Consider the following 21,962-nt stretch of genomic DNA (forward strand, 5'->3'; position numbering starts at 1 on the left):
TGAGAACTGAAAAGACGACAGGAGAACAAGAAAATAGAATTACTTGAAATAAAGAGATGATATTGTTGAAGATTATCTGAAAAAGAGAAATATTTCATTGACTTTTTTTCTTTCTCTCTCTCTCTTACTTTTGAATGTTCAAGTTGTTCCACAAATGGCATATTTTACTACTCATTACAAGAATTCATTTATCTTCAAGTTAATTGAGTGAGTTTGAATATTAGATTATATTGTCTATCCAAATGGAAAGTCTACTTCAGTTATTTTACAAATACAAATTGACAATGAATGAAAAAACATTTCTAGAGTTTAATTCTTTTTTTTTTTTTTTTTAATATTTGATTGGCAATTAATTGGTAAGGTTTTTCTTTATTTGCTCCAATATTGATACAATTGAATAAATACATTCTCTAAAAGCAAAAAAATATGAAAGGATTAATTAAACTTTACGTTTTTCTAATAATTTTACATCAAATTAATGGATATTTTTTCTAGATGTTATTTTTAAGGTAAATTATTTTTAAATAATTATTTTAATAATTATTTTTATTTTATATCCATTGACAAAGGGGTTTTATTTTCACAATCTCTCCAATGAGGTTGATGAGTAGATCAACTTATTTTCAATACCATTTATTAACTCAGAATAAATCTATAAATAAAAAAAAAAAGGAAATATTCTTTTTCCTGTCATGTTGAGTCTTCATCAATTTCTCATACAACCTGCTAGTAATCATTAGAAGCTTAAAAACAAAAATCCTCTCTTCTACAATATTCCAATCCTTATTCTTCTGTCATAAAATGTACAGAAACATCAAGAAAAAAAAACATCCCTTCTGTGTTGGTCTGTTTAATCAACTTTTTTCTCCTCTTGTTCAATGTTCACCAAATTTATCGTGAAATTTAAATAAACTACTGTTCAATGAACACTTAAAAGTTCTTAAATGAGCCAAAAATAAAACCAACAGTTTGATTCATTCGTTTACGAAATAATTCTCATCAATCAGCACTAGTGTCTTATTCAGAAAAATTAGTTTAAATGATCAAATAAAATTTTAGTCCAGTCGAGATGGAAGACTTTGAAAGAAAAAAAAAATACAGAAGATTATTTATTTTATTACATTATTATATTACTTTATTATATTATATATTTCTTACATAGAATTATTTTTTACAAATGTCATGGGTAAATAAATAATATTTTATATTTTTTTTTTACAAAAGAATTCACTAAGAAAAAAAGAAAGACTTCTTCCATAAGAAATCCATTACTTTCATTTTGACTGGTTATGTTCTTTTTTATGTCGACTGGACTATTTTCAAAGTAAATTGCAAAGAATAAGAAAAACAAAATTTGATCTTAAAAACATATACCGACCTTAACACTGATCCTCATTGTCTCGAGGATATTTGAACAATACATCACACTCTACTGTGTGTATATCCCATTGACTTTCTTTACTTCATTTCCCATTCTATAGTCATTCTCATTCTTGCATAGATGTGTGCATATATATATGTATGTATAGAAGCTAGAAAGCGTCCCATAGTCGTGCCAGACAGCTTGGAGCCGCCAACCCTCATCGAGGTTTGCCCCCTCTTTCCGTTTCCCGATTGAGGGGATTTCGTTCCGGGAACTTCCAAGTCGGTCTGTGGGTCATTGGGTTACTGGAGGATAAAAAAAAAGGTGTAGACTTAACACCTCCTGCTATTTTTTTATCGATAAACAATAACATTGCTCGACAGATGAAAATTTTTATCCAATATTTTTAATCACTCTGCATTCTTGAGATTAAAAAAATATGGATTAGAAAGAAGACTAAAATTATTTATGTAATCGTTTTCAATTTAATAAATTATAAAATTTCTTCTCAATTTATATCGAGTCGATTGATAAACTATTACTCTTGTGGAAAAAATAGAATCTTGATAACCCAATTGCGTATTTCTAGATATCAAAATAAAAATAATGAACCATTGATTATCAAAATCCAAGGACATTCATTAGTATTTACCATTTTTAAGGTTGAAAAATAAAAGTCTACTAATTTTCTAATTTAACTTATCGTTTTTTTGATTAAAAAGATAGCAAGACTTTTAATAATTTTTTTTTCATAAGGGGAAATGAAAAATTACTATGGAAAAGATGTTAATTTAAACAACAGATAAAAAGAAATTATCAAATTGTTGCTGTTATTGATTAGAGTATAAAGCTTTGCAAACCTCCAAAGAATTGTGCTCAATAAATTTATTGCAACAGTAATAGCTTAATGGACAAATTTCTAAAAAAAACATTTTATCCACTGCCATCAAGGACCACAATCAACTTGATTCATCCAATAAAAAAAAAATGATTTAATTTTCAGTAAATTATTTTCAAACTTGACTGTTTTTGATACTTGTTTATCATGTCATAACATTTTCTTCCACTCGATAAATTTATCGGAATATGAATTTTGATAGACCGTATTTTATTACATTAAAATGAATAAATAACTCTAAAAATCATCAGATGGAATTAAAATAATATTTTATAAATAAGCTAAATAATAATAAATAAAATGGAAGTAACATTAATAAAAAATTCTTTCAAATTAACATAAAAATAAATGATAAAATATTGAGACAAACGAGGATGAAGAGGGATAAAAGTTAAATGGATGAATATAGGGCAGTAAGTAGTAGACAAAAAGGTCGAGTCCGGCTGGAAGTGAAAAAGGCCCAACGAGTGCAGACACGGAGAGTTGTGAGTGGTGTCCGATGGTGGCACGCGCGTCAGGGTTCGGATCTGCAATGCGGCGTTGCCGATGAGTCTGTTGGTTCGTCGAGCATACCCTGACCTCTCTCCACCGGAGTGGCCCAACGGCGACGACGATGACGACGGTATTCTAGACCCTGTATATGCACCTCTTATTTACTGGTATAAGTGCAAGTGAGACATATCTATATATTTATCTAAAATAAAGACAGAGAACGCAGAGTCGATCCATGCGCTGGATGCAGACAAGTCATGCGCCCTTGTGAAACCCCTACCTCACTTAAAACCTTCTCTCTCTCTCTCTCTTCCTTTCACTTACTAACTAGTCTTGCACTTCGCCCCCACCAAAACGACCCCCACGCTACCAACAAACCGACCACCCCCTGGTACGGAACCTGAAAACCGCGCAGTGTTGCCTACCGTGGCAGGGAGCACAACACTTGCCGTTTAAAAATAATTATTTTTACAACTGTTTCAGTTAACCTTTGTGTGTGTTATTTATAAAAAATTGAAAAAAAAAAAAACAGTGAATCAATTTTTTTATCTTTTTTGTCATTAAAATAAACGTGATATGGATAGTAATAAAAATTAAATAAATATTGTTAAAAATAAAATAGACTATTTAGGAAAAATAAAAGAACGAATCTGCAGTGTGGAAGCATTAAAAAGGGAATTTTTGATAGAGTGGATATTAAAGATGATCAAGATGACGTATGATACGTGACGTAGGGGGTGGTCTTACCATAGAGGTACACTCTCTACTTCCTCCCTGTCGACCCCCCTTCACTTCTGTATCCCGAAACTTTAGCCGTGGTTGGTGAGAGACGCTACCAAAAGCGATTCTCCCTTAACAAGCTGGTGAACGGTGCAAAAAAAGGATATTAGTTACTGTCGTTATATTATTATACTACACCTCCCAAGGATTACATACTGTTGTACACAATTGCACCCTGTCACATATCTATGTTCATATCGACCAGATATTTTATGTTAATAAAATCGTGACCAGAAAAATTCCGTATTTAAATAATGACGTTAACAAATCAATTGTAAAATTTATGTGACAAAAATATTTAATGGGTGCCTAATAATATGTTTCAATAATAACTAGTGCCTAATGAACTTTGCAATAAAAAAAAAAGGAACGAAGTTTATTCATTAAAGAATATTAAGTGTATGTTTTATTTATTCATTCATTTCATTAATTCGTTTTTTCTTTTATTATTAAATATATATTCTTAATTAACAAAGTTCTTCTCATTAGTTAATTAAATAAACTATTTTTATTTTCAAGTTCATTTTGTGATAATATTGACATAAAAATTAAATAGAGTTATATTTATAAAAATATATATTGCATAAGTATATTGGTTTTTTATTTTTTTATTTATGGATCAATTAATCAGTTTATTATTAAACAACAAAAAATATACAGTTCGATTATTTTTAAATTCGATTTAATTGTGTATATAATTCTTCAGGATAATTGGACGTGATAAAGAACGAATGTTCGTACTACTACGTAGTGAGCCCGCGCTTCTATACGTCTGCGGAATCACGATAGTTAAAATTAGTTATGTCACAATTAATGCTATGCAATCTTGCAAATACTTCGACGGCGGGAAATGATACCAATAATAACGCCAATACTAACAGCAGTATGGAGGACGACGACTCTTATCCACTGCCCACCATTTATCGGTGAGTCCTTTTTTTATTTATTTCAATATTTATTTTTCAATCAATTATATTACTATTTATCTTTTAAATATAAAATAATAATTTTTTAAAATGGAATAACGAAAAAATAGATACTGTTAAAAATGAAAATTTAATTTAGATTTTTTTTTTCAAATAAGTGATATAAGTCAATATATAGTCAGACTTTCAAAAATAAGTGAATTTATTATTATGATAATGTTAATTTTTAATTATAATTAAAAATATTGCGGAGAATATTATTATTATTTTTTATAAAGTTTTAAATAAAATAATTTATTTATAAAAAAAAATTGATTTTATTACAAAATAGAAGATTTTTAATATCAATATAAAATGATGATAAATTAAATTAGAAAATGTGTTATGTAACTTTAATTAAATGAGCAACTAAAAATTTAAATTAAGGAAATTATTTTTACCATTTGTTTTTTTTTACGGTCATTTACAACAATTTAAAAAGAAATATTTCAACATCAATGTCTTCTATTGCTTCATTGTTTCTTGCACATTTTTTATTTCAAATAGCTTACTTTAAATAGTCGACACTGAGCACCGAGAATATTTTTATTAGTCATGCAAATAAATTGACATTAATTATTCTTCAACACTTGGACAATTTTAAATAAAATTGTATATCAATAAAAAATTCATTTCATTTTATTAACTCAACAAAGTGAAATTAGTTAAAAATCAATGTTTTTATTTCATTTAAAAATTCCACATAGACTTAATAAAATATCTAAGGGGTCTAAAGCGTACCATTTACAACTGATTTCATAAAATATTAAACCATAAAAAATGTTGGAGAAGAGAAATATCTCGATATCTCTGAAATAGACGCATTTTTACATTATGTATGGAAGAAACTCTGTTTTACTGGGGCATTGTTAAAGAGAAAAGAAGATGAAATAAAACAAAAAAATAAAAATAAAAGACATTCACACTAGTTCAACGTGCAGCAAACAAAGAGCATTGTTCATAAAAGAGAATAAAAAACGAGGAGTGAAAGGAAAAAAAAACATATTACAAACAAAGAAGTAAAGCATTACAAGCGATTCACACTTTTCCCCCGACATTTGTTCCAATCCGTTAGGTAAAAGTCACATAATGCCAAGTTTCCTTTTCCGGCATGCAAAAGTATCATCATTACATTTGCTCTAACGAAATGTGATGCAGTGTTTGCCTTCAAACACTTGTATATGAAACTTATGGATAAAAAGAGGTGCGACAATTGACACGAAGGGTGATGAGATTTAATTGGAGACTTCAAACGGGTTCTTATTCAGCTACGGGCTGTGTTTGAGACACTTTCGGTTATAACTAAGCACGCCTCAGGTATTCTGATACTTTTTCTATCAAAAGAAACTTTCATAAAGACCCAAACTATTTAAGTATTTTATTTATTCCGGTTTGAATGATTTCAGATTTTTCTAAAAAAACTTTTACAACTTGGTATTTATAAATAAAGACATTTTTGGTGAATAATTACGTGAGATTACAGTTGGCTCTGCCATTAGGATACTTCAGGATGCTTTAATTAAAGACTTGCACAGAAAGAACTTTCTCTCAAATGAAATATACGTTTTAGTTTAATTCAATTCAGTAGAAAATTTCTGTTTTAATTGAATCTTTATTTCAGTTATAAATAAATGTTTAATTACTGAAATAGATTACCTCAAAATTGAAATAGATAACTGATCATGACTGATAAAGTTTCTTTCTCCATAAGCTTGTAAATTCATGGTAAGCTAAAAGTTTCCTAAAAGTGAATAAAGTAATGTATGAATAATTAATCTATTCTGATACAAAATTTATTTACATTCTACAGAACGTTGAATTATTTCATGTTGTAAATCAAACTGATAATTAATGCATCACATTTGAATACTTATCATCATGATTAGAGTGATAGAAATGTCATGCTGGAGGTAATATTCTGATCATCATCAAAGTTGTACATATTTGATGTTCCTTGATATTAAGGAAAATAAATAATACTTATGAGATTGACCAAGTTTATGATGATATTAATCACTTTACCAATCTCAGTGATTTCTGATAGTTTGTGTTCATATCACCATGATATATCTGTAATATTGAGCATTGAGCATGCAGTAAATGTCTGCATTCCATTATACCACATAGTTTAGATTATATTAGACGATATTGCTAAATATTTTTTTAAAATTATTTAAAACATTCACCATCCTAGTGTTTTATAAAAGGATATATACATTTTTCTCCAGCATGGTATCATTCATGACATTGCAGCAAGACTTGACATCAATGTATTCAGTAAAAATGATAAAAATGTCTGGAATTTATTGTAAAAAATAATTAAATGAAACTATTGAAATGAAATCTATTCTATTTTTTCTTTGATAAACAATGTTATTCATTAAAATCATCAGTAAAAATTCCTTGGAGATGTATCTAATTGTGAGATCTAACTGAGAAAAAATTATTCAGCTCCAATGTATTCTACTAATTGGATGCAACTGTCTCTGAAAAAAGCATTTATTATTATTATTAAAAATGAAACAGGGAATCTTGAACTAATTAGATGACATATTTCAGGTGTCGTGCTCCCATAGCTAGTCTTGATTGCATGGAAGAGTTCAATGGAAGTGGCGGTGGTGGAGACTCAGGAATTCACTGTACAACACAGCAGGGTACAAAAGAGCAGCTTTTGACGAGTTGTATGACATCACAAAGTCAACGTTCACAACATCCATCGCCAGGTATACGGTACCGTAACTTGGGTAAAAGTGGTCTACGTGTCTCCAATGTTGGATTGGGTAGGAAATCTTGTCAATCTTTTTTCAACTTTTATTATTTTAGTAGTCAAAAATGGTGAATAAAAAAAAAAATCTAGATCTATCTATCTAGATGGATGAGAGCTGTTTAAAAAATATCTACTAATGATATTCATTTTTTTTTTTTTTCTTATCATGAATAATTTATTGTAAAAATAAAAAAATTAAAAAGCTCATACATGTGATGTATTGAAAGAGATTTTTTTTTTTCAGAAGAAATCAGAGGTTTATTATAAAAGATAACAAAAAATTCTGAGAAAATTTCATTGTCGCAGGTCGTTTTATTCATTTTTATTACAAAAATAGAATAAAATTTTTCTTTGTTCATATAGACATTGTGAAAAGAGATGTTTGTTTCAAGCGTTCTCTTTAAAAGAGTGAATATGACATTTCTACATTTTACGTTTTCACGATTTTTCAAATGCCTTTTTACTTGTTCACTTTTTAAATTAGACCAAAAGATATCGATTGAAAGTTACGAGAGCGTAAAGTCACTTCCGGATACTCTAGTGCAATTTATTGTCTGATTCACTTTATCTATTCTTTATGTTGTCACTGATTTTGTTTTTACTTTTGTGCTGACAAGTGATATCTTTTTAATTAAATCAAAAATTCAACTCAACTTGAATGAATCTAAATATTTTATATTTATCCAAAACATCCCCTTAGGGAGGGTAAAAATTTATTTTTTATTACCAAAGTTAGCTGTCAAAAAAATTAAAATATCTCTGTTTGCTTTCACATCTAGACATTGAGATGTCAATTTAATTCCTAAACAAATTGATATAAATAATTAGCTTGTCGAATATTCTTTGTTTTTTTTTTTGCATTTTTATTGTAATTCTATTTATATTTTTCTCTGGAGTTTACTTCTTACTCAGTAAACAAAAAGATTGAATAGAAAAAAGTTTAGCTTTGAAATAGAATTGAATTGTCAAGCGTTTGATTGTTAAAAAATATATGTATGCAGTAGTGTTCTTTATTCGTATGCACAAAAGTATCCATTTTATTATGGTACATCTATTTTTCAACTCATTGGTTTATTCAATAACGTTAATCTTGTTATTGACAATATATTTCCTTTTTTTCATCCACATCATTGTTTACTTTCAAATAAAAATCATGGTATAATACCAATTCAAATCCATATCCTTTGTTTTAAAAACATTTCTCATACCATTTAATCTATTCACTATCATCAACAAATATATATTTCCATGTTGGGCTTTTCTAACATAATTCCATCATCCAATCATTTCTAACTACTGGATCATCGTTTTAGATTGCAACTAATATTGCTCCAGTCATGGATAATGATTAAATAATAATACTATAATAAAAATATCAAAGATGAATTATCATGCTATTAATTTTTATTTATTTTTTATAGCAATAGTTGGATTATTAATAAAACGATTTTTATTAAATAAAAAATAATTTCAAAAACGAATTTTAAATTTAAAAAATTGTCTTGCACAAATCACTAGTGTGGTAATTCTTTTTTTTCAATGATTATAAAATCATTATCTCTATTATCTTTTTATGAATACTTTGTTATATAATCAATGATGTTAAATATAGTCATCAACATAAAATCACAAATCATACACATGAAAAATTGAAAGTAATTTAATAACTTATTTGATGACATAATAAAATAAAAATCATATTACTCATCAAATTATTAAATCTTCTTGAATTCTTTAACTCGTACATATTTATCCGATTATTAAATTTTTACCTTTATTGACTTTCTCTATACTTTAACTAACTTTGTCTAGAATTACCGCTGACGCAATGTAATATAATTTAATCATGAAAATAATCTTCTTTTTTTTTTCAAAGAAAAAATTATGCTTCATTTTATTTAATTTCCATTTATTTTAATAATTTTCTTTTCATCCATTTGAATCGCTATTTTTATTTAACTACCTTAATAAATTATATTTAATAATTTTTTTTGATAATAAACATGTATGAAGTGACAATAAAAAACATCCTGCAAATGGCATGTCAAAAGATAAATCTATATTACATAGAAATAATTTATTTATGTAAAACACATTTGTAAGAAAAATAAGTCATTTTGTAATAACCTTATTTGCATTCATATTGAACTTTTAACTTTAAAAATAATACTTATTGTCTATAATAAATTACATTTTATTATTCAACAAAAAAAAAACAACAACATCATGTAAAATTATTTTAATTTATAAAATAAACTAATTAAAATTAACGTGAAGTCTTTTAAATATTACATAAAGTTGATAAAAAAAAACATATTTAAATGATTGACTTTAAATAATGTAGTATATATATATATATATTTACTTGGTATATGTGAAATCAGTAGTTAATTGGTTGCTTAGTAATCCATACAAAGAGTTTAAGTAGCAATCAGATTACTCTATTAATTAATTATCGTGACCTTTGATTAACAAACTTTTGTGGAGGGAAGGAAATGTCGAGGGCTGCCACTCGAATCCATGTGAAATGAATCGATATCCTGCATATCATACAATTCAAAGTACAAGGGAAGGGGAAGTTTTATGTTATCAATATAAAGTAAAATTGAAATCGATATCTAATTGTCGTTATTGTTAGCAATTATTCATATCTACTATTCCATCGAAAATAAAATAGAAGTTGATCGATTTAAGAAGCACTTTAGGATTATTTTTATTTATCTTCAAATATGAAATCTAATTATCTGAGTCAAAATATAACACCTATTTTTATTCTAAGATTATTCTTTATTAAGGTTTAACTTAAGATGAACAAATCCTGATTAAAGTTCATTTTTCTAATTTTATCCTAAATTCAACAATCAGATTAAAGTTATTTTATTTTAACAAAAATATTATTATTTATAATTATCAACTTTATTTTAATTTTAATTTGACTGTCCATCAGCATTAACATCATATAAATTGATAAAAAAAAAAATATGATTATAATGGAACTTGAAATCAGGCTTTTCTGTCTATATCCTAATTTTTACCAACTTCAGAAGGATGAAAATAGGATTAGAAGATTGAAATAAGGCTTTATCATCCTAATTTTTATTTACTTAAAAAATGAAACAGAATAATATTAGGATAAAAAGGAGGGGAAGAGTACGAAGAGAATAAATTCAAGTATTATATTTTGACTCAGATAAAGAAAAATCACTAGGAATTTTTTTTCCCCATCTAAATAATTGCCTTTTAAAAATAACAATGTCAGATGATTTAAAACTGTTTTTTTTTTTGCTGGAAAAATTAGGAACATGGACAACATTTGGAGGAATGGGTGGATGCACCAGTGAAGAAACAGCTGAAGCTGTTGTGGCCTTGGCCTACGATAGTGGTATCAATGTATTCGACCTCAGTGAAGCTCATAGTGGCCATCGGGCTGAAACCCAACTTGGCCGAATTCTCCTTCGACGAGGCTGGAATCGCTCCAGCTATATTGTCACCACAAAAATCTACTGGAACACCAAGTATGTTATATATTGGTTTTAAAATATTTTCGCTCCACTTCCGTGACACTGTTGACTCGAAATAGTATGACAGTTTAAATATAAACTGACTTAATATCTATTTTAATCTGCACATCTTCATTTCATTTATTTCCCTGAGAGACAGAATAATTAATAAATAGAGGACTGTTGGTATTGTCAATGTTATGTTGATTAAATATTTCTCTTTATTAAATAATAAATAATAATTTTCAGGTATCATCATTAATTGTTGTAATTAATTTGAAAGATTAATCATTCAATTAATCAATGAAATAATAATTATGTTTATTGGTGATATCGTGGTGGTAATAATTATTACTGATGATTATAATATCAATCTATTTATAAATTCTTTTTATTTAATTCAAAAGGTTTTTTATCACAAGGAAATTTTTTTAATTATTATTTGAATTAAAGATTATAATTAATCTTTGATAATTCAATAATTTAATCTTATTTTTTATTCAACAATATTGCTTTATTTTATTCATCCATTCGATAAAATATAATAAAACTAATTGAAAATAATAACAATCATAAATTTTTTTTTTTAGTTTATTTACAAATATTGCTCTCTTGGTTGAAATAATTAATTCAAATAATTGTTTATTGATGAAAGTTTTATTATAAAATTCTAAATATGATTTGTATTAATGTTTGAAAATCTTGGAAATTTTTATTGATAACTACGAGAGTATTTAATCACCTTTATGATAATTTTGTCAATAATGTCCAAGACCTTGATCTCATTATGATATTTTCCAATCCTATTGATTAATGCATCAATTCATATGATGATAAGATTATCATAGATTATCTCTCGAGGTTCTTTCGTTGATCTGGTTGGTAATTAAACTTAAATCTTCCTATTTGAAATGATAATTGATGAATTTTTTAAATACACTAAGTAGCTCTTAATTCATGTGTTATACAGAAGTGAAGGACGAGGACTATCTAGGAAACACATTATCGAATCGGTGCAGGCGTCCTTGGCAAGGCTACAATTGTCATATATTGACATTGTCATGATTCATAAGGTTGACCCAATGTGTCCAATGGAAGGTAAGCCAAAATTTTGTGGTTTATATTCTTTACGCAGAACAATCAATAATATGAAACTGCAGTAGTCAATGCCAAGAATAGTCAGGCATTCAATTTTTTTTTTCTTATATAATAATTTCAATAATTAAAACTTCTCAGGGTCAATAATGTTTATTAGAGTAAAATAAATATTTATTTTGTCATGATTGATAAACAAAAAAAATTTTTACTACAGATTTGAGTTGTTTTAAAAAAAAATACTGATAAAATAAAAATAAAAAAATATCTTTTGTGTTAAACTAAACAAGATGTTTAGTTAAAATAATTATAAACAATGGTTATTTTTATGATATCAAATGAATGCTTACAGTTTTGACATTAGCTTTGAATGAATTATGCAAATGTGATTAGATCATTGTATAAACAGAACAGAATTAATCTCACTGTAATAATACTGCAATACTGATGAGATTACAGCAAACATGGCTAATCCTTTGAATTAAAAATATATAATAGCAGAAATTCTTGTGATTTTACCTTAAAAGATATTTTTAAAAAAAATACAATATTCATGTATTCATTAAAAACCACAATACATATACTCTATTTACATATAAAACTTTTTTAAAATTCCCTCTAAATCAATATAAAAATTTCTAACTTCTCCTAAAGTTTTTATTCAATCATCAAAGCTTGTTTATATTCTATAAATATTCCCAGCTACGTAACATCTTAACTAACAAGCATAAAAATAATTATATAATTCAAAGAAGCAATTGATACAAGCCAAAAATAAATAAACAAATAAATATGTAATGTTTCAGAAATAGTAAGAGCGATGAATTACGTAATTGGCAAAGGCTGGGTGATGTATTGGGGAACATCACGATGGACACCCGTTGAAATAATGGAAGCTTATACGAATTGCAGGCAATTCAATTGTGTAACTCCAATAGTAGAGCAAGCTGAATATCATCTTTTCTATCGAGATAAACCTGAACTCTATATGCCAGAGTTGTACAATAAAATTGGTGATTATCAACAAAAGTCACGTATTACTAGAAAAATACAATAGAAGAAAGTAATAATAACTTTGAGTTGAGTTATTTTCAAGTTTAAGTATTGCTATCAATTGGCTTTTAGGGGTGGGCTTGATGGCTTGGTCAACTGTTACAATTGGTATGGTTTCAAAGCCTGATGACTGTGGGGTTTCTTTTCTTTCTAGATCTTCATACAAGGTAAAAATAAACAACACACTCTTGAAGAAAAATGGATATGAAAATATTTTTAAAGACAAACTTTTTTCTATAGGAGAGTAAGAATTTTCATTATTTGCAGAATAAATACTCATCATTTAGTTGGACAGAGGACGAAACACAGTCGTTGTACAAAGAGGTATGTTATCTTTAAAAGAATAATTTCATTCAAAAATTCACTTGATCATTTGAAATATTTTAAATATGTTTATTTTAAGGCGAGTCGACGTGATCCTCTGTCACAAGAATTTAAAGATAAATCTCTAGATGAAGAACCACGCAAATACTCTGATAAATTACGAGACGTGTGTGCTCTTGCTGAGAGATTGGGATGTTCCTTTGGGCAACTGGCAATCGCGTGGTCTCTCAAGAATGAAAGTGTCCAGTGCCTTCTACTTGGAGCGTCAAATATCGATCAACTTTACGAGAGTTTGCAGAGTTTACAAGTAAGTTTTCATCAGTTTAATTATTCATTTTTATTCTAAAAAGTTGGCATGGTAATAATCGAATAATCGATTTGTAAGATCTAATTAGTACATTTATTGATAGTTTTAACAAGAATTTAAATTATCATCTTTTCTTATAATTGATAATAATTATTCAATGTAATTAATAACTTACACCAACTATATTCAGCAAATGCTTACTTATTTTGTCTGACATTCCTTTCTTTTAAGAATCATTAAAAAGTTTAAACTTTCTTTCAACTTCTATAAAAGAGAAAAACTTTTTGTTTCACTTTTACAATTAAGAATTGTTTTAAATTTTTTCTTCAACCCATCTATTGTTAAAACACTGATACTTTTTTTCATCTTTTGAATTATTTTAAAATATCAATGCATTGTTGAAATGTAAAAGAAGAAATAAAAAGCATAATTATTAAGCAATATCTATCATTTTCAGCTCATACCAAAGCTCAATACAACTATGATGAATGAAATAGAGAGAATCCTTGATAATAAACCGTCCCGGCCACCAATGGTGTCCACATTAGCACTTAGATGACAATCGATCTGCCCCCACGGTAGTGCTGGGGGCAGTATGGAAGAGGGTGCAGGTAGCCCAAAGAGTGAGGCTGGTCACAGCCACGATCAAGAAACGACCAAAGAGATGACCAATAAGCTACCATTCTGTGAAATACAATGAACAACAAGCGCTCTTGTCGTGTCATTTCTAGAGCCTTACAGCCCATCAACCGAATTCTCAACCAATTGATCGGATTTCTCCTTCTGGAGATCACATACCAACTTGATGACAATATTTGGGCTTACTCGAGCTATTTTGCTAAATAATTCGATTGATAAACGCATTATTGTGTGAATACTCCAATTCGTTAACTCATTAATATTTAATAATAATTATAACAAATCACAACAGACCTTAATAACGTGAATATCAAGAAATTTTAATGAAAAATAAATACCATTGTCTTCTGTAAATGAAAAATAAACGCAGTAAGTTAGTGATAATATTGTATAACATTCGATACGAATAGAACCGGTGATATATTATTGGATTTTAATTGTAGGCCATCTATTATTATATTCTATTCTATTTTATTCCCTTGAATAATTCATTCAACAATACGTCTTGGTAGTTATATACATTTAACTATTTCAATTAATGAGAGAAATTTTAATAAAACAATAAGGAACCAAATTCCTTAGGGGTTTTAAAAGAGCCATTTATTAATCGAATATCATTATAAATACGTGGATGTTTTCCACTTTTGTACCCTGTAATAATGAATTTACAGGTTTATAGAAAACAAAAATAAATAAAAATAATTCGAAAAATTGTATGAATATGGAGAATAATCTCGAGGAAATTATAATCGATAAACTGATTGTAATAATAATTTATAATTTTTGATAATACATCGATAAATAAAAATAATGTCATTAAAACGTATGTCTAATAAAAACGATGTTAAAAATGAAAAATAAAATACGGGAAGGAATTGTAATAAATATAAATAAATAAATGAATTCAATTGGAGGTAAATTTGAAAGAAGAAAAAAAAAAATGATGGAAGAAAAAAATTCGAAATTTTCGATTGTACAGTTCTCTATCGTCACAATCGATCAGAGCACATTTATTATCCCTCCAGAGTAATTTTTAATCATTCATTGCTCACATCTAGATCATGTAGACTATTCGATTACACCAGTTTTCAATAAATAATTAAATAAATAATTCAAAATTTTAGATGAAAAGAGAATAAAATAAATAATTAAACACCATAAATTAAATGATTTAATAAAATCTAACAAATTAAATAAATAAATAATCGCACAATGCGAATATCCTGTCGCTTTTTAATAAGGATAATTGCAATTCACTTGAAATAATATTAGCGGTTCGAATGATACAACAAATACGATGATGCTATTAAATAATACTAAATTGAGAGAAAACATTTCACATTGTGCATTGATATCACTGAAAAGATAAAAAAAAAAACTCCAATTAAAAGTAAACAATAATATACGAACAAAGCAACAATTTTTCTTCTAGTATTCACGCAGTAATTATTTGAACCAATTTAAGCTTGCAATGATGATAATTAAAACGAACAATTAAATTTTCACTAAGTAATACTAAGTAATAACTAATGATAATAATATTTAATAATTTAAAATTTAATAATCGATAATAATGATAAATTAATAATAAATAGTATCATTAATATTTTACACATTAAAATTTAGGATATAGGAGGATTTTCAATTTAATATAATAATGATAAACAATAAAAAATAAATACTAATAAATAACATATGAATTTATTAAATAATTCATTAAAATGATATTAATAATGTACTTTAAATTGCAAGCTACATATATTTTTTATTGTAATTGTAATTAAATAAAAGACGGTTAAAGAACACCGACAGTTAGAAAAAAGGGAATCGCTTTAGACTGCCTTACGATCATAAGAATGGAACCAAGGGATGAAAAGCAAAAATAATTACCTTTTAACAACTCAAAGCTTTAGTCTGTGAGATAAGAAAGGAAATAAAAAAAAAAATATATAGAAATATATTATATTAATTAGTGAGTTCTCTCAGTAAAATTATCTTTCGCCTTTCGCAAAAAAATAAAACTTTCAGCCTTTTTAGATAGGAAAGAGCAAAAAAATGAAAAGAAAAGAGATTTGAAGATTATAAAAGTAATAATAAATATAATGGAATATTTCTGTTACTCCATTTAAGTCCTTTTTCATCAATCATTATTTATTATTATCTATTTAATTAATTGTATAATTTATTTATATTAATTATTTGAAAAAGTAGATAGATATCTTATAAAATTATTAATTGTAGTTATAAATTTTATCGTTATTATTATTATTATTATTATTCAAGTCGTAAAATGCGTAAAATACCAACATCAGTTTTATTCTAAATAAAAAAAAATTAGAACATATCGGAGTTAATAACATAATTGAATAAGATAAAATAATTAGTTATTTAATATTAATATAATTAAATAAACAATGACGTCAGTATTTCCATAAATTCTCTACTCTTAATTATATTGTATTTACTTAATTCACTGATTTAATTCAAACGTCCAATATAATTACAATAACGCCAAGAAAATATGTCTAATCAAAACGAAAAGTTAAAATGATATAAAATTTTTTTAAAATCATTTCATCAGTACCAATGTATTATTTTGTAAAATATGATGGATATATAAGTCATTTATAAACTCGTGTTATTGATTAATTAATTATATTATAAAATAATTTAAAATAAATCGTTACTTTACGCCATTTGTACATAAAATTGGCGATTTGCTATTGAAAAGAAATATTTAAAATAAATAATTAAGACATAATAAAAAAACAAAAAAAAGCAAATGAAAAATGGTACCAAAACATTGTTATAAACATCGAATTCAACGATTAATCTGCCGATAATCTTAATATATTATCAGTTATCATTTTTAGCACATTTTACATTCTGCAAGCAGGAAGAAAAAAAAAGCAGTTTGAATTTTTTCGCACTCATTAATTAATTAATATATAAAAGTAATTGAAAAAACCAAATAACTTAATCGAATATTAATTGAATATCGCTACGATAAAAATAAGCAATTATTAAAAATAAAAATATTAAGCAACGGTAAATTAATTGTGTTTCATATTTGTAACATTAATTTTTTTACCAACATCAATCTTCACATTATTGTATGTGTTCATGCTATGGTTTAACAAAAAGGTTTAAAAAATGGCAAAAAAATTTAAACTTTTTTTAAAAACTAAATACAAATGTTTGTATTTTACAATTTTAAATATTGGCAAGTGACATTTAATACCTCGAAAAGGGAGTATGTGTGTATTGCATGAGTGAATGAATGAACGAAAATTAGAATGAATTGTTGAACAGATAAGAAAAGAGAAAATAAATAAATAGATGGAATAATAAAAATTGTTCAAACAAAATGTTATGTCAACATGCCAATAATTAATAAAGTTTCCGCGACGAAAAGTGAATGCTAAACAATAGTTTTCTAATAATATATTCAATTTACAATCCTTATCATTATCCTCAAACAAGCATAATCTAATGTGTCAACTTTACTGTTTAACATCACGTACAAAATTAAACAATTTCTTTAAAAAATACAATTATAATTTTATTTAATAGATATTTACCAAACGAATACTTTACTATTCTAGTTTATTATCAACCAGAAGGTGAAGAAATACGCAGAAAAAACATTACGAAACATAATAAAACGTTATCCACTTGTTCACTATTTTTTTAGGTGTTCTCTAATACAATTTCTTAGTATATAAAAACTTGTCAATACAATTAAATCAATTAAATACCCATATATAAATTGACATTCGACGATTTACTAGCATCTATAAACAATAATAGACCATTCACTCATTATTGATAAACAAATAAAATTTTACTAATACCTTAAATAATTAATCTAAATATTTCACTAAACATTATAATAAATAGACAATAGTATGACAATAATAAAAATAGACAATACTCACTAACTATTTTACTTACTGTATTGAATTTTTTACTCTATAAACCTTAAATAAATAGATAAAAATTTCTTAAAATTTTTAAACGCTATCTTCAGTTCAATCAATTTGATTTTTCGAGAAGAAAAATATTTTCCTCTTGTAAATGATAAAGACAGTCTTTAATTATTAGACATATACCTTCATGATAATATCTAAAATAATTCGTGTCATAAGCTCATAATATTTTTTTTTTACGTCACACGAAATTTTTTCTGACTACTTGAATGCAATTATACTAATTACACTAAAAAAAATATTGATAAATTATAATATCACGTGGTGCTTTATTAAATCCACGTACTCACCCATAATTAGAGGCAGTGTATATAGCCAGTACACTGTAATAATTATCAATATATACTGACTTATAAATTAGTGACTAGCGAGTCTTTCATAAATGTTACACTTAATGAATGTAACTTTCTTTTGTAATTATTATCACAAGCCCACTAAAAAAGGGAAAGTACTCATCATTTTAAAATTTGTTCGCTTCTAGATATTAAATTTTGATTTCCATCTTGATAAGTCAACTTTCATTGTCGACTTGAAATCATTATTAATTATTGCATATCGACGTAGTTGTAGTAGGAAAGAAGACATGTGATTCCATCATAATGGCGAAGGTAAGAAATAAAATATACATTATGAGACAAGCTATTCCAACTTGACGATTTAACTGATATTTGTAGAAAGCTGTAACTCCATAAAATCCTACGACACATATAACGATGGACATAACACTATATGCTAAGGCGCCAGACTCGATGATAACATCACTTTTCGTCATGATAGATTTAATTGTCCAAGGTAAGCCAAGACACATCAACACATCTAGAGTATTAGCACCCAAAGTATTGCTCATTGCCATATCACCATTACCTATTAAAACAAAAGAACTTAGTTAATTTTCTTTTCAACAAAATACTATCAAGCTATACTATTTTGAAGGTCAAGTTGTATTGCAGAGGCAAGGGAATGACCCGTCTTGTTATCTTTAACTAACTGAGTACTCATTTGTTGATTTAAAGATAGTAAAAAAATATATAGTAAAGTATGAGAGAGAAAGAGAAATGAAATATGATGTAAGAGGAAATCCCAGAATGAAATAGAAAGAGATAATAAATAATGCGTAGTTAAAGAATGTACTCTTATCTTTTAAAATCAAATACCTTGACGAGAAAGAATTACAATTGACACTAATTCCGGCATATTTCCTCCAGCTGATAGAAATGTTATTCCCATAACAGAATCAGAGATGCCTAGTGTATCACCAACAACTGTCATCATCCAACTGACTAAATAAGATGAAATAGCAATCCAAATTACACACATTGTAAATGTTATTGGATACCAATTTCGAAATCTTTTGAATCGTGTGTCGGGAATTGATACAAAGAGAATTATTTTTAATGGCCATGTGAAGATAAACCAAAATTTCGTAAATATATTTCCTTCCGGCCATGTAAATGGTGTATCTGAAATTTAAAATACTTATTAATTATTTATTCTTTATAAATAGAACTTGTTTAATTGTAACATTTATTTTTAGATTTTAATAAATTAAATTTTTAATTATTAATTAATAAATAAATTCATCTATTATATCAATTAAAACATTGATTGGAAAAACTACAATTGCAATTATAATTATTCAATTTATCATTTAAAACAGAAAATATTTTATTTATACAATATATCATCAATTATGAAATTGAAATTTATATGACTTTGAATTAATAAAATAACTTTTTACAAAAAGATGTTCATGTTGATAAAATACTTCTTTTAAAATCAATTATTTTGATTGATGGGACATCACCTATAGATCATTAATAAATCTTACAAACCTGGTTCTACATATTCCTCAAGTTTTTCACATATCTCGAGGTTACAATTTCCACATTCAACTTCTTTCTTTTTTGCATTTTGGATACTTTTTCTGTATTCAACTCTCAGCTCTCCATGAACGAATGGTCTGTAAGATCCAATAAGCATGTCATCACTATTACCTTTTGATTCTGTAAGTATAAAATATGTTTAAACAATTGAAATGAATTATGATAAAATGTATTTTAAAATAACTTTACCACTTATAACAGTAAGTGAAGAAGATGTAAAGAGAAATTCCTTGATCTTTTTGGAGCATCTTATCACGACATTATTAAGGAATAAAAATGTAAAGTAAGCAGTGAAGAGGATCATCAGGATCATAGCTTCATACCAAGTAATTCTGCCATCCCACATAACAATAACTAATGCACTCACAGAGATTACATAGATAATACAGTCTCTTGATAAAATCCGAGCGTCAAGTTGGATTGCCTATTCAATTGAACAAAATAAATTTTTTAAAAAATGTTATATTATTTTTCTTTAAAGGAAAAAATATTGGTAATACATAAATGTAATGACCTATTTTAACAAGCTTATATCAGTTCGATACCTACTTAGATAAGGTACTCAACCAACGGTAAAAATGATTATGATATATGCAAAGGAATTAAATGAAATAATTCTAGGATTATTATAATATTTCATATTAATAAATACCTGAGCTGCCGATAATGCTCCAAATGCTGGTGTTGCAAATGTATTAAAAACAGCTCCACCAACAACAGTACCTACTCCAAGGTCTGATTCAGTTAAAAAAGTACCCACGACATTGACAAATAATTCAGGAAAGCAACTTGCAGTAGCTAAAAAAGTTGCACCTGCTACGTCAGCACTAATTTTTAGTTCTGAACAAATCATGTCTAATGATGGAAGTAAGTAATCATTGCACACATAGGCAGTGAGTAAAAAGCAATAAAATCCAAAAAATGTGTGAAGAATTACAGCACCCTGTTTTCTTTGTTCTTTAGTAAAGTAGTCTTCAGGAAAATCATCTATTGAATGAGGGGTACAAGAGTTTGTTCTCTTAAGATATCCTTTAAGTAGAGGCAATGATGTCGTCCTATCAACAGATAAATTGTCTTCAAATGAAGACGAAAGAAATATTTTCAAAAAATGTATTAAAAAAAAAAAATCATTTAATAGAAGCGTGTCATAAAGATTAAATACTTGATTATCAATGTTAATTAAACAATATAGAAAATATACAGGTTAAATAAATAGTTTTGTCAATCGAAATGTTTATGTTACCTTGATCTTCTGCGCTGATAATATTGATGTGAACGCATAAAATAATGATAACTATCGTACAGATATTATAAATAAAAATAGCCATAATTAAAAACAAAAACTTCTCTAAACTCAGGTACAACAGTAAAATAAATTTAATAATTAGTATACTGAAAATGTTTTAACTTAATTTGATACTTTTAAATGAATTTCGTGAAGTAATAAATTTGAATGATTTCTCCTAAAGACGATAGACTGAACTGCCTCATCGTTGACGGCCCTAGCATATCATAAAATGAACTGATTACAATCCCTCCTACTCAAGTTTGTGAATACACGTGTTATCATTTTTTTCTATCAAGTAAGTGATCAGTGAATAACAAGGTGATAATCATTCAATGGAGTTTAAATTATGCAGATAAACATTTTTCATAAGTTTCAAAAGTATCAGTTCATTATTTAATTATTTTGTATTTGTAATCAACTATCTTATGTTAATGAATTTTAATTGATATTCAAATAATATTTCAAACAAATATATATAAATATATATTTATGTTATACAAATAGATAATTGATGTAAAAATTTAAAATTAAATGATACAATAAATATTTTATACTTTAATTGTTGATAAAAATAATGACAAAAATACTTATTTTAAGCCATAAAGATTTTAAAATCAAA

General features: G+C 26.6%; 2 protein-coding genes across 5 annotated transcripts; one reads left to right on the plus strand and one right to left on the minus strand.

Annotated features, from left to right (window-relative positions):
- The first annotated feature begins 3,181 nt into the window (after nt 1-3,181).
- Hk (Hyperkinetic) lies at nt 3,182-15,683 on the plus strand. Of its 3 annotated transcripts, none has more exons than XM_035091477.1 (10): nt 3,182-3,932; nt 4,240-4,459; nt 7,058-7,278; nt 10,564-10,780; nt 11,736-11,863; nt 12,667-12,873; nt 12,986-13,080; nt 13,154-13,237; nt 13,317-13,544; nt 14,002-15,683. In XM_035091477.1, exons 2-10 carry the CDS (start codon nt 4,335-4,337, stop codon nt 14,101-14,103), a joined length of 1,407 nt encoding a protein of 468 aa, XP_034947368.1. In that variant the 5' UTR covers nt 3,182-3,932; nt 4,240-4,334; the 3' UTR covers nt 14,104-15,683. The 3 variants fall into 3 exon arrangements, with proteins under 3 accessions (XP_034947368.1, XP_034947370.1, XP_034947369.1); XM_035091479.1 differs by having other exon boundaries at nt 13,181-13,237; XM_035091478.1 differs by having other exon boundaries at nt 3,182-3,507.
- A 2,479-nt stretch (nt 15,684-18,162) lies between these two features.
- Nucleotides 18,163-21,426, minus strand: LOC118071692 (sodium/potassium/calcium exchanger 4-like). Of its 2 annotated transcripts, none has more exons than XM_035091003.1 (6): nt 21,299-21,426; nt 20,708-21,129; nt 20,245-20,479; nt 20,005-20,175; nt 19,327-19,632; nt 18,163-19,036 (listed from the first exon to the last, which is right to left on the minus strand). In XM_035091003.1, exons 1-6 carry the CDS (start codon nt 21,381-21,383, stop codon nt 18,714-18,716), a joined length of 1,542 nt encoding a protein of 513 aa, XP_034946894.1. In that variant the 5' UTR covers nt 21,384-21,426; the 3' UTR covers nt 18,163-18,713. The 2 variants fall into 2 exon arrangements, with proteins under 2 accessions (XP_034946894.1, XP_034946895.1); XM_035091004.1 differs by having other exon boundaries at nt 20,708-21,110; nt 21,299-21,423.
- Between the last annotated feature and the right edge of the window lie 536 nt (nt 21,427-21,962).

Source organism: Chelonus insularis, unplaced genomic scaffold (assembly GCF_013357705.1).
Source record: "Chelonus insularis isolate UGA/USDA-ARS -01 unplaced genomic scaffold, ASM1335770v1 contig_88_pilon, whole genome shotgun sequence".
NCBI classification, from domain to species: domain Eukaryota; kingdom Metazoa; phylum Arthropoda; class Insecta; order Hymenoptera; family Braconidae; genus Chelonus; species Chelonus insularis.

Coding starts and splice junctions, on each gene's coding strand:
- Hk (XM_035091477.1), top strand. CDS start 4,335: ATGTCACAATTAATGCTATGCAATCTTGCAAATACTTCGACGGCGGGA. Junction 4,460..7,057: donor CCACTGCCCACCATTTATCG/GTGAGTCCTTTT, acceptor GACATATTTCAG/GTGTCGTGCTCCCATAGCTA. Junction 12,874..12,985: donor AGAGTTGTACAATAAAATTG/GTGATTATCAAC, acceptor ATTGGCTTTTAG/GGGTGGGCTTGATGGCTTGG.
- LOC118071692 (XM_035091003.1), bottom strand. CDS start 21,383: ATGGCTATTTTTATTTATAATATCTGTACGATAGTTATCATTATTTTA. Junction 21,130..21,298: donor TATCAGCGCAGAAGATCAAG/GTAACATAAACA, acceptor CTTCATTTGAAG/ACAATTTATCTGTTGATAGG. Junction 20,480..20,707: donor GAGCATTATCGGCAGCTCAG/GTATTTATTAAT, acceptor TCAATTGAATAG/GCAATCCAACTTGACGCTCG.